Source organism: Gadus chalcogrammus, chromosome 3 (genome assembly GCF_026213295.1).
Source record: "Gadus chalcogrammus isolate NIFS_2021 chromosome 3, NIFS_Gcha_1.0, whole genome shotgun sequence".
Classification (NCBI taxonomy): Eukaryota; Metazoa; Chordata; class Actinopteri; order Gadiformes; family Gadidae; genus Gadus; species Gadus chalcogrammus.
In genome coordinates, this window is record NC_079414.1 from 875,135 (window position 1) to 888,537 (window position 13,403).

General features: G+C 41.2%; 1 protein-coding gene across 1 annotated transcript; it reads left to right on the top strand.

Moving 5' to 3' along the window:
- The first annotated feature begins 3,029 nt into the window (after nucleotides 1-3,029).
- LOC130377960 (uncharacterized) lies at nucleotides 3,030-4,251 on the top strand. Its single transcript, XM_056584914.1, has 4 exons — nucleotides 3,030-3,417; nucleotides 3,539-3,615; nucleotides 3,758-3,947; nucleotides 4,127-4,251. The coding sequence occupies exons 1-4, from the start codon at nucleotides 3,156-3,158 to the stop codon at nucleotides 4,249-4,251; spliced, it is 654 nt and encodes a 217-aa protein (XP_056440889.1). The 5' UTR covers nucleotides 3,030-3,155.
- The last annotated feature ends 9,152 nt before the right edge of the window (nucleotides 4,252-13,403 follow it).

Below are 13,403 nucleotides of genomic sequence, written 5' to 3' on the forward strand. Positions count from 1 at the left end.
GGGCTAGAGACCTGAGATTGAGTTAATGGGCTAATGGGGCTGGCTTGAACCAGTGTGCCAAATTTCACAACTTTTCGCCAAGCGGTTCTATGGGCTGCCATTGACTCCCATTGAAGGATAATAATAATAGGAATTCATACAAAAACAATAGGTTGTCTCGCAACATAGTTGCTTGACACCCAATAATAGGAATTCGTACAATAACAATAGGTTGTCTCGCAACATAGTTGCTTGACACCCAATAAGAACTCATACAAAAACAATAGGTTGTCTCGCAACGTAGTTGCTTGACACCCAATTATCACACCGTTGGTCTCCCACCATATGCGCTGTCATCAGCACAATTGATCTGTCACTAAAAGTTAAAATCCACCATCCCCCCAGGCTTTTTTTTACAACTTGACTACTGACTGCTTCTATATTTAGTCTTAATGACGGCGAGGGAAGAGAGAAGCCTTTCTCGCACAAATACGTGGTCGCAAATGGAATGAGAAAGCTCACAGCCTTGTCTGAAAGAGCAGGATATTCGCTGCGTCGCTGCATCCAAAAGTCCAAAAATGTCTTGCCTCTGATGGCAGACTTCAACGTCTCGTCACATGACGATTTTGCACCATTTTTGCTTCCCCTACTCATCGTCACAGCAGTTAGTCAATTCAGGTTTAAAGGACAATTCCGGTATTTTGAACATTGAGCCCCCTTTCTGGTTTGTTTAGGATGAAATAGAGTGGGTGACACCGAAATTTGAACTATTAGTCCTTCGGGTATTGGTCTATTTTGAATCGCTCCGCTGCTTTTGTCACCAATGGTGTCTGTGTGCATACACCAACCTGTCAACCCAGCAACCCTAAACGTTCAATTTAAAAAATTTGCAAGTAACCGAGTTACTAAAAAAAAATATCGGCGCAATATATGGTTTCCATCCGTGTTAGTTGCTAATTGGAACTATTTTTTCAGATACCTCACAACCGCATATAAACTTCCGCTCGCTGCGTTACGATGGTTACACAGTTCGACCACCTGTTGACGACAATATTCCAGAGGAAGAAGCATAATACTAATAATATATATAGGCCTATATGTATATATATATATATATATATATATATATATACACAGTATATAAATAATATAATATATAATAATAATAAGAAGAAGAAGAAGACGTTCAACTTCATTTTCTGTCGAGTTCAAAACCAAGGCATCAGCTGTGGTTACCGTGCAGTCGATTATCGGAAGAATTTGTGCGGTCAGAAACTGCGGGAATATCTCAAGAAAAAGGAGTTGTCATCGGCTTCCTCTCAACACCCCTAACAGTTATAGAGTCAGAAAGTTGTGGCTTTCATTCCTCGGGTTCGACATAAACACCACTGTAAACGTACTTCGGGAAGCTGACCATCGCGTTTGCGCCTTTCACTTTCGGCCTGAGGACTACCTTCAATCAACAAGTCATCGAAAGAAGTGTCCGAAGAGACTGCATCTGAAAAGGGCAGCTGTAACGACGCTTTGTGGACCAACGCTAGACGAAGAAGACCTCGGGTAAGCTAGACATCATGTACAACGTTAGTTATGATAGTTTAGGTTGAACATCTGACTCGAACTGAATGTTACACGGACCAAAACAGCGAGATCGTTGTTGCTGCTTGATGTTTTTGACGATGATTCTGAAGTTAGTCTATAGGCCTACTAGTATTTTGACCTAGAATAGCGTTTTTTAAAATGTTTTTTTTGATCGTAACGTCTCCTAAAGAGAGCTGATGGGGTATCCACAGAGGTTAGATCAGACATGGGCATCATACGGCCGTGATTTTGGCCGTGATATATAATATATAGATATCTATAGCCTATATTATATATCTTATATTATTATATACTCAGGCGACCATGCATAACATAATCGCTTGAACCACCGTTCAAATGGCAGTCTGAGCCATATAACAACAATATTTGTGTCAGTAATGTTGATGAGATGTTGTGTTTTGCAACTTGTTACAGGCTGTTGCGGTGTGGTGGACCAGCCTTCTACCTCCAGCATATCCTTGGTCCTCACCAGTCCACAGCCACGGCCTCACCAATCCAATAAATCCCCAAGGAAGTCCTTATCTGGCAGTTACCTTGCTTTCCCTGTGATCAGGGAGAGGCTCTCACTATCTGTAAGTTATATTGTTACTATATTGTTACCTTACTTGTGGTGATACAATGTTTATTAGGTGAGTGCTGCATGCAGCGCTCAACTATTGTGTCTTCTTTCTTTCTTTCTTTCTTTCTTTCTTTCTTTCTTTCTTTCTTTCTTTCTTTCTTTCTTTCTTTCTTTCTTTCTTTCTTTCTTTCTTCTCTCTACAAACTGGGACCTATCTCCTTCCTCAATCTTTCACCGAGACTCCATTCAAATTTTAAAATATTCAGAATAGCTTGGAATCGCGCGCTTCTTTTTCAGATTTTTTTAATAATTTTGGACGTTCAGCAGTGTTGCCAGATTGGGCAGTTTGTCCTGACAGATTGGGACACACACACACACACACACTTATTTTACATTTCTGCATTTTTAGCAATGCTTTGCGCTTTTCATTCAGCTGTCACTCTATTTGTTTTCAACCATTTCCATTTTTCTTAACTGTTTACATTGTTACTCCATTTAGACTTTTGAACTTTGGTTCAAACCCCATCACTTGATTTAAGACATACGTTTCTTTATGTCTTAATCAATGTGGCTTTATTAAAACATATTTTCAATATGTTTTTGCACTACAGCACATTTTTTGCAGGAAATGCATTTTCTAGTTATCACTATAATTGTAAGTATTCCTTTGTTTCACTTTTCAACAGCCAGATGATTGTGAAACTGAGATGCTTCAAATGGACACAAGCATTTCCTCAGTCATTGAGGATGACCCAAAAGACATGAGCTTCAGCCTCAGTCAACAGTCAAGTTCAAGTGAAACCTCCAGTTCAAGTGCCTCAGAAGAGCAAGGGGAGTGGGATGAAAGAAATGGATTGTGAACGAGTCTAGCATCATGCAACTGTTTAGAACATGCCATATATGTGCCGCACAAATCACGGATAAAAAAGTGACAACTACAGGCAGCCAACTAAAGATTGAATGGACATGTTTGAATAATCATCATGGCAAGTGGGCATCATGTCCTGATGCAAGAGGAATGGCACAGAATAACCTGCTTGTTTCTGCTGCTACGCTTTTCTCTGGAACAACTTTCACTGAAGTACACGAGTGGGCCAGCATCCTAAACTTGCAACTCTTGAAGAAATCGCAGTACTACTCCATCCAATCCGACTACCTTATTCCAGTAGTACACTTTGCATACAAAGATCATCATGAGAATCTCATCAGGCGACTTATTAGACAAAAGGCTGAAGGCGAGTCCATAGAGCTGTGTGGAGATGCCAGGTCTGACTCACCAGGTGAGTGTGTTTTTTTTCTTTAATACAATAACATGGAGGTATGGATTGTAAAACTGTTGGAAATGTTTTCCTCTGGATAGTAAGGAGGACTCACATGTTGTCACACTATTACATTCTACAGGCTACAGCTGCAAGTATTCCACCTATTCGTTTCAGCTTCTATCCAGTAATGAGATCATTCACTTTGAACTACTACAGGTAAAACTAAAATGCTGCTTGTCTGATTTGTGAAACTATACTCTGGGTGACAGAGTATAGATAAAGCATTATTCAGTGGGTGTATTAGATTTGTTTTTTTGCTATTGCTCATTCATTCATTTCTATTCTCTTTCGTCAATAGGTAACGGAAGCTAGCAGTTCAGTTGCCATGGAGTCCCAAGGCTGTAGGAGGGGCCTCAACCATCTAATTTTCAATGAAGGAGTAGATATAGACCTCATCACTACAGACCGGGCCACATCAGTTCGGAAAATAATGAGGGAGGAATTCCAGAATGTTCACCATGAATTTGATCCTTGGCATGTATCAAAAGGTAAATAGGGTTAGGGTTAGTATCAAAACAATGTAAATTGTGAGTGACTCAATGACTCATCAAATCATAACCTGATAGACCTTCCATGTATCAAGACCACATATCTTGTACTGTGAAGGAGAACCTTCACATTTGGCTCACCCACATTTGTGGTAATGTGTTTCATTACTATTACACAGGCATAAAGAAAAAACTGGTAGCACTCGCCAACAAAAGGAAAATCGGGTCCTGCAGGGCTGGATTCGGGCGATCCTCAATCACTTTTGGTTCTCATGCTCATCTTGTGGTGAGAGTGCTGAGGTAATAACCCCAATGTATAAAGAATGTATAAAGATTGCACTGAAATCCAGTCAGAAGATTATCAAATAGTCTTGAAATGTAATATATTCTGTAGGAACTGAAGCGACGGTGGACCTCAGTCCTCCACCACATCTGTGGGGAGCACACATGGGAGCAAGATGGAAGAAAGTGGGCATGCCCTCACCCTGCTCTAAACCCAGATCAGCAAAGGACAAAGCGATGGCTCCAGCCAGAGTCTCAAGTGTTCAAGTCTTTACGGAATATTGTTGAAGATTAAAGACTTCTGAAAGACCTTGAGCAGATGACTCGCTTCAAACATACAGGTATATAGCATTATGAAACAGATCTATGCAACTTTTCAACCTATGTAGTCACTCTCTCAATGTCTAATGAAACACTTTAATTTACAGGATCTTTGGAGGTGTACCACAACGTTATGCTAAAATATCTGCCTAAACAACTGCATTTTCGGTACGACACCATGGTAGCCCGAACACAACTAGCCATCCTGGACAACAATTACAATGTCGGCCGACAGCAGACAGAGACTTCTGAAGGTATTGAGATTTCATAAGTAAGCCTCTAAATGTGTTTGTAACAACTTGGCTAAGAAATAATGTTCTCTGTGTAGGACTTCCAAGATACAGTATGGTGTTCCCAAAACAGAGCAAGGAATGGGTAGCCAAGAAGATCTATGAGCCTACAAGTCAGTACTTCACGCAACACCTTGTGAAACTCGTGTTGGAGAGAAGGGAGGAAAGAACACCGGAAGACATACCACATGTCCAGCGGCCTGCAAACATTGCCACTAAGGAGAGACCCCCCAAGGAAGATGTAATCTGGAAACATCAATCCAGATTCCCTCGCCACACTGATGCTTGAAAAACCAAGGATCCAGATTGTAAATTTGTTTGTCAGAATCAGAATCACTTTTATTACACCTTATTGTACAGTAGGGGTGGACTGGGAGAAAAATTCAGCCCTGGCATTTTCTCTCCAGACCAGCCCACTACATTATTAGCACTAGGGGTGGGACGAGACGAACGGGAAGAACCCTGTATATCCGAATAATAGTACAGTTTTTTGTTTTTCAAGTTTGTGTTTCTTGTGCTGCTGACAAGAAAGGTGTGAAACCCGAACAGGAAGTTAACAGACATCCTGTGTTTGCTGCATGCATCTGCAACCGCCATATCTACTACAAAACCCTTGTTAAATATCACACATGATCCAACGCTAAATCCTCTCTTGCAGTTATTAGTCTGTGACTGTGAAAATCGTTTGGTGTAAGCCCAGCATTAGTTAAAACCAGACTCGGACAATAATAACAAAATCTCCTGACAAATAATCTAAATAGAAACATATTACAGACAGTAACAGCATTAGAGCTGAAACCAATTTGTTTTAACGGTGACTCAGTCATTATGAAACCATAAATAGAGAATTTAATTTTTTTTCTCATATACTTCTCATATTCTCATACACGTGTATGTGCACATGTATGTATACATGTGCACATACATGTATATGAGAATGCATATCTATTCAGGGCCCCGTTTCCCGAAAGCGTCGTTAGCCTAAGTGGATCGTGAAGTGCGTCGAAAGGGCATCGTAGAGTTTTCACCGCGTTTCCCGAAAGCATCGTAGGGAACGAACGTCTTGAAAACGCTCGTAGCTAACGAGTACTCCAGGGGTGCTCGTAGGTACTCGTAGGACGCTAAGAGCATCGTCAGCTATAGCCTCAGTGGCGTCACCATCGGACATTCCGTATATTGGATGCGTTTTATTAAAACGCATTGCGCCTTTATGTTCTTAGTTTGGTAATTAATAAAGATTAATAATTAATTAATTAATAAAGATGTTAAAATGGCGAAAATAAAACGGGACAGTCCAGAAAATGTTTGCTCAGGCAGGGCACTCAAAATGTGTGAGAGAAAGTGGGGGGATTTGTGCAGACTGACATAGGCTACTCATAAAACGTAGCATAAAATAATGTAAAAAATAAATTAAATTAAACAAATTAAAAAAAATAAATAAATAACGAAATTAAAGAAATTAAAAAAAATAAAGAAATATTTTTTTTTATAAAAAACAAGCAAAGGAGCAGGCAAAAGGCTGGGATCTGGTGGGGATTGGTCACGTTGACGGGAATGTTTAGTGACATGAGGGAGGGTGGAGGGGGTTAAAGAAAAGTCTCAATCACTATTCGACGCGCATGAAAACCAGCCGCGTAGTTATGAGGGAGGCCGTCCTCACACCGATCTTCCTCATCGTCATCGTCCTCAACGTCCTCCGGTTCAAGCAATGCCACCCCAGCCTTAGCTGCAATGTTGTGCAACATAGCCGTCACACATATCACGGCGCATGACTTGGCCGGAGAAAACTGGAGCCCTCCGCCTGACTTGTGAAGGCATCTAAAGCGCAACTTCCACCTCCCGATCGTGCGCTCAACGATGCACCGGGCCAGACGGTGGGCTTCGTTGTATTCCTCATCATGGACGTCTCCCGGGTTATTCACAGGTGTGAAGAGGAATTATTTAAGGGGGGAAAATGCCGTGAAACGCACAGTGCATTCAGGATTAGGACTGTCGGTTTAAGCCTAATCAATTGTGTTTTAATGTCTTTAGCATTCATATAATTGCAGTCTATTTTTTTCGTAGGCTACTCTGCTGTTGTCCTTGATGGGAATATATTTTAACCCTTTTTAACACAATTTTCCTGCGACATTCCTGCGTCTCCCTCTCCTACGGAGCCCATTTCAGCACCGTGTCAGTAGACAGTTACAATCCTACGACGTCGTGAGTGCAGCGAATGCGCGTTCACGTTAAGAGGAGTTTCGGGAAACGCTCCAAAGAAATTGACGATGGATCGCAAGATCCATCGTGAGAATGATCGTACGAGCGTGGATCCATCGTTATCGGGAAACGGGGCCCAGACCTGTAATTCGGCCTACCTGCATAACTGTTAATTATATAAAAGATATGCAAATGTTTGAAATTAAAATCAATGTGAAAATCTTCAACCAGGAAATAATCATAATCAAACCTTTTGTTTCAATCTGAGGCAAAACAAGTTGCATAATAAACTCACAAAGTCAAGAGAAGCTCTCTCTCTCTCTCTCTCTCTCTCTCTCTCTCTCTCTCTCTCTCTCTCTCTCTCTCTCTCTCTCTCTCTCTCTCTCTCTCTCTCTCACATCATAGAATAACTTCTAGCAGGTGAGGAAATCCTGTTTGACAGGAGATGATGGTAGCAGAGAATATAAAGAGACATTTATGAATAACCAATTGTCATTTTATCACACATATAGTATGTTTCTTCACATAAACCTTTAAACATACACATATTGCATCCCTCTCGAAATAGTCATCACCTCAGTAAACAATAAATGAATTGAAAGATTACAATAAATTCAATGGCAAATATTGCAAATTAAACTAATCATTTCCAATAGGTTTACTTGTATTTTGTGCTAAAATTCAAAGTGTCACATCTGTATTTACAATACAGCTTGATTCTGCATCTCTATTTACAGCTCATGAGTCCATGTCAAGGTTTACTGTTGCTATGGCAACAAGAGACTGCTAACGTTAGCAGCTGTTAGCTAGCTTAGCCAAATCATCTGAACAATAATAACCAATAATATCACAATTCGGCCTATTTAAACAAAATCAACCACAACTACCAACAGTCACAGCCCTTCAACTCTGGGCTAATATGTTGTCACAAGTATGCAGTTAATTAGGTCACTCCACATTCAACGTAAAAACGTTTTCTACTTTGTTTTGGACATGTCTCAAAATGTAGCCTAGCTAGCCCCAGGCTAACGTTACTTAGCATATGCCTCCACTCGCTCGTCTCCTGGCGCAGCAGCACCTGCTGGGGTGTGGACCCCGGCACCAAATAGGTCTGTCAATTTTGAACATTTAACTTCCAGAGGCTTAAGTCGCCGTTTTTCAGCACCACCCGGGCGTTTTCAGCTCCGTACCGGCTCCCGCGACTCCGGCCCATGCCCTGAGGTCCCACCCACCCTGGTTTGTGTTGTGATTGACAGCACTGTGAGGGCTCTCTGAGCCAGTCAGCCCATGATTGATTGACAATGACAAACATAGACCAATAATATGCGTCGATGCTGGCAACACACTGCTAGCTCTCTGTAGCCCATTGGCCGGCCCAATTGGAGGGAATTTAGAGAGAGAGGAAAAAAGAAAACATAGCGGACCGGACCGGCCCACATTGGGTCAACGGCCCACCGGGACGGTATGCCAGATGGCCAGTCCACCCCTGACAGTAGGCTACACAAGAGCAAAATTATTAGGCTTGGTTCCTCAACATACACATAGCTGCAAGTAAAAAATATAAAATAAGTATAAAAATAAATAAGTATAAAAATAAATAAGTAGCAGCATCAATAATAAAGTAATGAGGTATAATAAAGTGTGAAGTGTAGGGTGTTCAAGTGGTAGTGTTGTAAATGTGTTTGTAAATACAGTCGGTCTATGTCTACCTTTACCCATTAGGAAAACATGCTTGGGCCTACAGACACTAGTGTGCACTTTCTAAATAAAACTGCAAAGATTTTTGAACAAAAGTTTTTTATTGAGAAGAAATTAAAAGGTAAACGCAATGCAGTTAGGTAGGAACAGAAGGGTAAGATATACATTGGAATAAGAATAAAAATAATGAATTCAGAATAAGTCCTCTATCTCACTGGGTTTAAACCCAGCATACTGTCCAGTGGGGGATGGGAACGCATCCCTAACAGCCCACACCAAGCAACTGGGTAATCCAAGGCGATTTCCTCGTCCCAGTGGTTGACCTTTGAGGGCCCACTCCAGAATGACTCGATAGGCCACAAGTTGGTATTGCCTGAGGGTAACAAAACATGGATAGAGCAAAGACTGGGTCAGTAACTAGTAATGAGACGGTGGCACAGTTTTCAAAAACATTATAGTCGAGCTACATGCGAATTATACAAATTGGCATCTGAATATGAAATACATTACATCAATGTAGCTTACCTATCTGACAGTTGGCCATTCGGTCCTTCGGGTGTGGGGCGTTTCTTCCAGTTTATTTTAGGGACCCAGAAGAAAGTCTCCAGCACGGTTTTGTTCAGGAGATGGCGCACTTCATTTAGAGAGATGCAGGGCGACACAGTCTCGTCGACCGAGACATTGAGGTTGGCCATACCAGCTGTGACAACAAGGTCCCACTCCGTGCAGCACCTACTTTCGTGCTCCGTCGGCTCGTGCTCCGTTGTCTGATTACAGTTTAATTCATTTTTCACAATTTACTAGCTCTCGTTTTGAAGACCGAATCACCGCGCCATTCGTTTCAATGGGATTCGCGACGGTCTATAATTTCAATATAAAGTGTACTTATTTATAATTTGAAATTCGTCCCAGCCTTTATACCACAGATACTATAGGTTATATACTAGCATATAACGGCATTTTCTGATCACAGTTTAATGCATTTTTCACAATTGATCAGCTCTCGTTTTTAAGGTTGAACAGACAATTGGACTGGAACTACTTTGCAGGTAGTTGTTTTTTTGTGTTTAAGTGATTTCTTGCCGATCATCCATGGCTGCCTTTGTGAATGTCAGCACACATCGAATAACAACCCAGTCTCACGGAAATACGTGACACTGTCAAGTCATTTAATTTATTAATTTGTGATCTGGGACACGTCATTTCAATTTTTTCGTGCCAAAAAGCAAATTGCAAGAACTATGTAGACCTACAGATAATTTATTGTTTAGCTTTCTCATTTGTTTCAAGATTTTTCAACACAAACACAGAAAAATGTCTGATAACTAACAATATGAAATTATTATATAGCCTAGTTATATTCTATTTTGTATATTTATACATTGTATCCTATTTTCATATTTCATGTGGCATCTGTATTTTTATGTAGGCTACAGCATCTGTGGTTTAAATTTAGCTTATATCTTCTTTTTACATTTTACCTTTTGCTGAGGTGGTAGCTGTATTATTGTATAGGCTGTCTGTATTTGTGTTGTGTAACCTGCTGGATTATGAAAGTTAGTTTGGGGTCAATAAAGTGTCTGTCTGTCTGTCTTGTGCATGACGGCATAAAAAGCAGTTTTTTACCTTTTAAAGCGTTTTCTACGGCGTAATGAAGGCGATATTGGCGTGATTGAATGAGGTAGTTTTCTGTCGGGGTTGGCTTGCCATACAAAACTGTGTTTTTTACGAGCGCTCTTGAAGGACCTCATTGCGGCGTAGAGTTTGATAAACGGCGTTCTATACGGGGTAAAGTTGGTCAGAAATGCGTTCCAATACAGTGTAAAGTTGTTCAAAACGCTGTAAAATAACGTTGAATTGAGGCACACTGGGTTTGCCATACAAAACAGTGTTTTTTACGCGCGCTGTTGAAGGACTTCATTGCGGCGTAAAAGGCGGCGCATTTTTTGCGCATGGCGGCGTAAAAAACAAATTTTTACGGTGCAATGAAGGTGATACGTGACTGAATGAGGTCGTTTTCTGTCGGGGTTGGCTTGCCATAGCGGTGTGTGAAGGCCTTTAGTGTCGCGAGCGGACGTTGCCATGAAAGTTGTGCTTTTTGGCACGAAAAAATTGAAATGATGTGTCCAAGATCACGAATGAATAGATTAAATGACGTGACAGTGTCACGTATTTCCGTGAGACTGGGTTGCGAATAATCGACTGTTAGACCATGAAATTTTTTTCACATCCCTTATATATATTATATGAACATAATATATATATTATTTGAATATAATACATATTATATGATTATAATATATATATTATTTTAAAATAATATATATTACATTCAAATAATATACATTGGAAACATTTCAAAACGTGAGCCACATCATCGTTTAGGGCAGGGTACTTACTACTGTAATTCAACTATCCACCTGTTGTAATTCCCTCAACCTCATTTATAAAGGTCCCTCAGTGTTGCGGAAACAGGGAGGAAATGTGCGTGCGCATCTTTCACTGCCAACGTTGTGATTTATAGAAAAATTCCATGAGGAAAAGAGTGTGCAGTTCTACGCATCCTTTCACCCAGGAGTAATGCTCCCGCAGTTTTACAAACAGCACTCGCCGGAGACGACAACGGGAAGTTGGTGGCGGTAATGTAACGTATTGGGTTGGAAACCGCAAATTAGCCCAACAGAAGAAGAAGAACAACAATCTAACTTTGGATACCTAACGCACATCGCACATATCACTTCAGATTTATTTATTAATTTTATAAAAGGACCCATTATGAAATATGAATTAAGGAAATATTATGTTCACACTACAACCCTTTCAAATCACAATCCTTGGCCAGACCAACTGTATTGCTTACGTTTCATTGATTAGCCTGATACATATATGCAGGCCTACATTAAATTTGCCTATAGGCTATAGTAATGAATTATCCTATTGGCCTATAAATAATGCTCCTGGTGGCCTCTGTATTTTAACAAGCTAAAATATGACAGCTTTGGCATTGCTCGAGGATGTGGCGAGGGGTATGATCTCGATCGCGTTTTTCTTGTGTGTAGGCGTATCCATTTTCCCATGTAATGATAGGTCAGCAAAGGCACCTTATATACTAAGAATATTCATTGATTAATTAGCATTGACATTTTAATGACTATAATGGGAAGATGTTGGGAGGAGCATTCCGCTCGTGCATGGTATTTATAATGGGAAGAGTGCTTACAGGTGTGTGCTAGGGCTGTAACGATACACAAATTCACGATTCGGTTTGTATCACGATTTTTGACCCACGGTTCGATACATCCCAAGATTCTTTTAAATGTAAAAAGCATTTTATTTAAACAACACTTAAATACCAATTATCTTAATGTAACATTTAATAACAAATAATTTGGAACACTGAACAGATTTGAACCGAAAGAATACTATTAAAGTATAGCTAAATTAATAAAGAAATAACCAAAGATTGCAGTTGGAGGATGCTTTTTGCTGGTAGGCATAATAGGGCCCCTTTAACTGTTTGGTTGGTTTATTCAAATATCCTTATTAGCGCTTCTTATTAGGCTATGTAGCTTAAATAATGACATAATCAGGCCGTATAGCAACATGTTTAATAGCCTAACTTTCAATAGATGAGGAAAAACATGAACGTCGCAATAACGAGGCATAGTGTTACGAGTAGCATATGTGTGTGCGCGAGAATGGCAGTGTGCGTATGCGTGTGTGAGTGACGTCAGCGAGTGAGTGGACGAGCAAGGAGAGCGAGCGGTAGCGCGTGTGTCTAGTGAAGAAGCGAACGAGTCCGGTAGAATAAAGTAGGCCTACCCATCCTGTCAATAATCGGTGGCCGCTTCATTCTGACCTATAAGCAGACAAACTGCCAGTCAAATCACACAAAACAATAGAGACAGGATCACACAGGCAATTTTTTTCGCGCTTGGCCCACTCTGGATAAATGTCGTTCATATCGCATATGAGGACTTCGACGGCTGTGGAGAAATGCAATCCCCCGTAGCCACGGAGAGCTGTGATCACAGAGAGGGCATCTCGTCACATATTTACGGCATCGATAGGAGGGGGCGCTGTCAGCAGACTATTATTTAGACAAATTATAACCAAATTTCAATCGGACAATTTGACCGAAGAGTTAGAAAGGGCATATCGCGCTTCTGCCTTCTCACACCGCGAGACAGGTTCGTGGCTTTGAGTATCGCGATTTTCGGTTTGATACGCGTATCGTTACAGCCCTAGTGTGTGCCCAACGGTTTTATGGATGTGAGTAATTTTGTGCGGACGCATGTAATTTTTGGATGCAGTTTTATAAATGAGGCCCCAGAGCAGAGCCCAACCCCTTATATCAATGGGGGGACAGGTTCCCTGCTGTCAGAGTTCTCAGTCTACACATGGCTGGAGACCTCTGGGTCCAACAGCATTCAGAGGAGCAGCAGCCTCTCCACCAGACCAGCCTGCAGAGGAACTGCTGCCCTGTGCTCCACCAAGACCGGCCTGTGGAGGAGCTTCTGGCCTGTGCTCCACCCAGATCGGTCTGTAAAGGAGCTGCTGCTCCACCCAGACCGGATCCCTCGGGGTTGACCAGCTCGTCTAGTTCCACTCTAGGTTTTAGTTGTATCGAGTATCGGGCCAATAATGGCCCGGTACGCTGGCAACA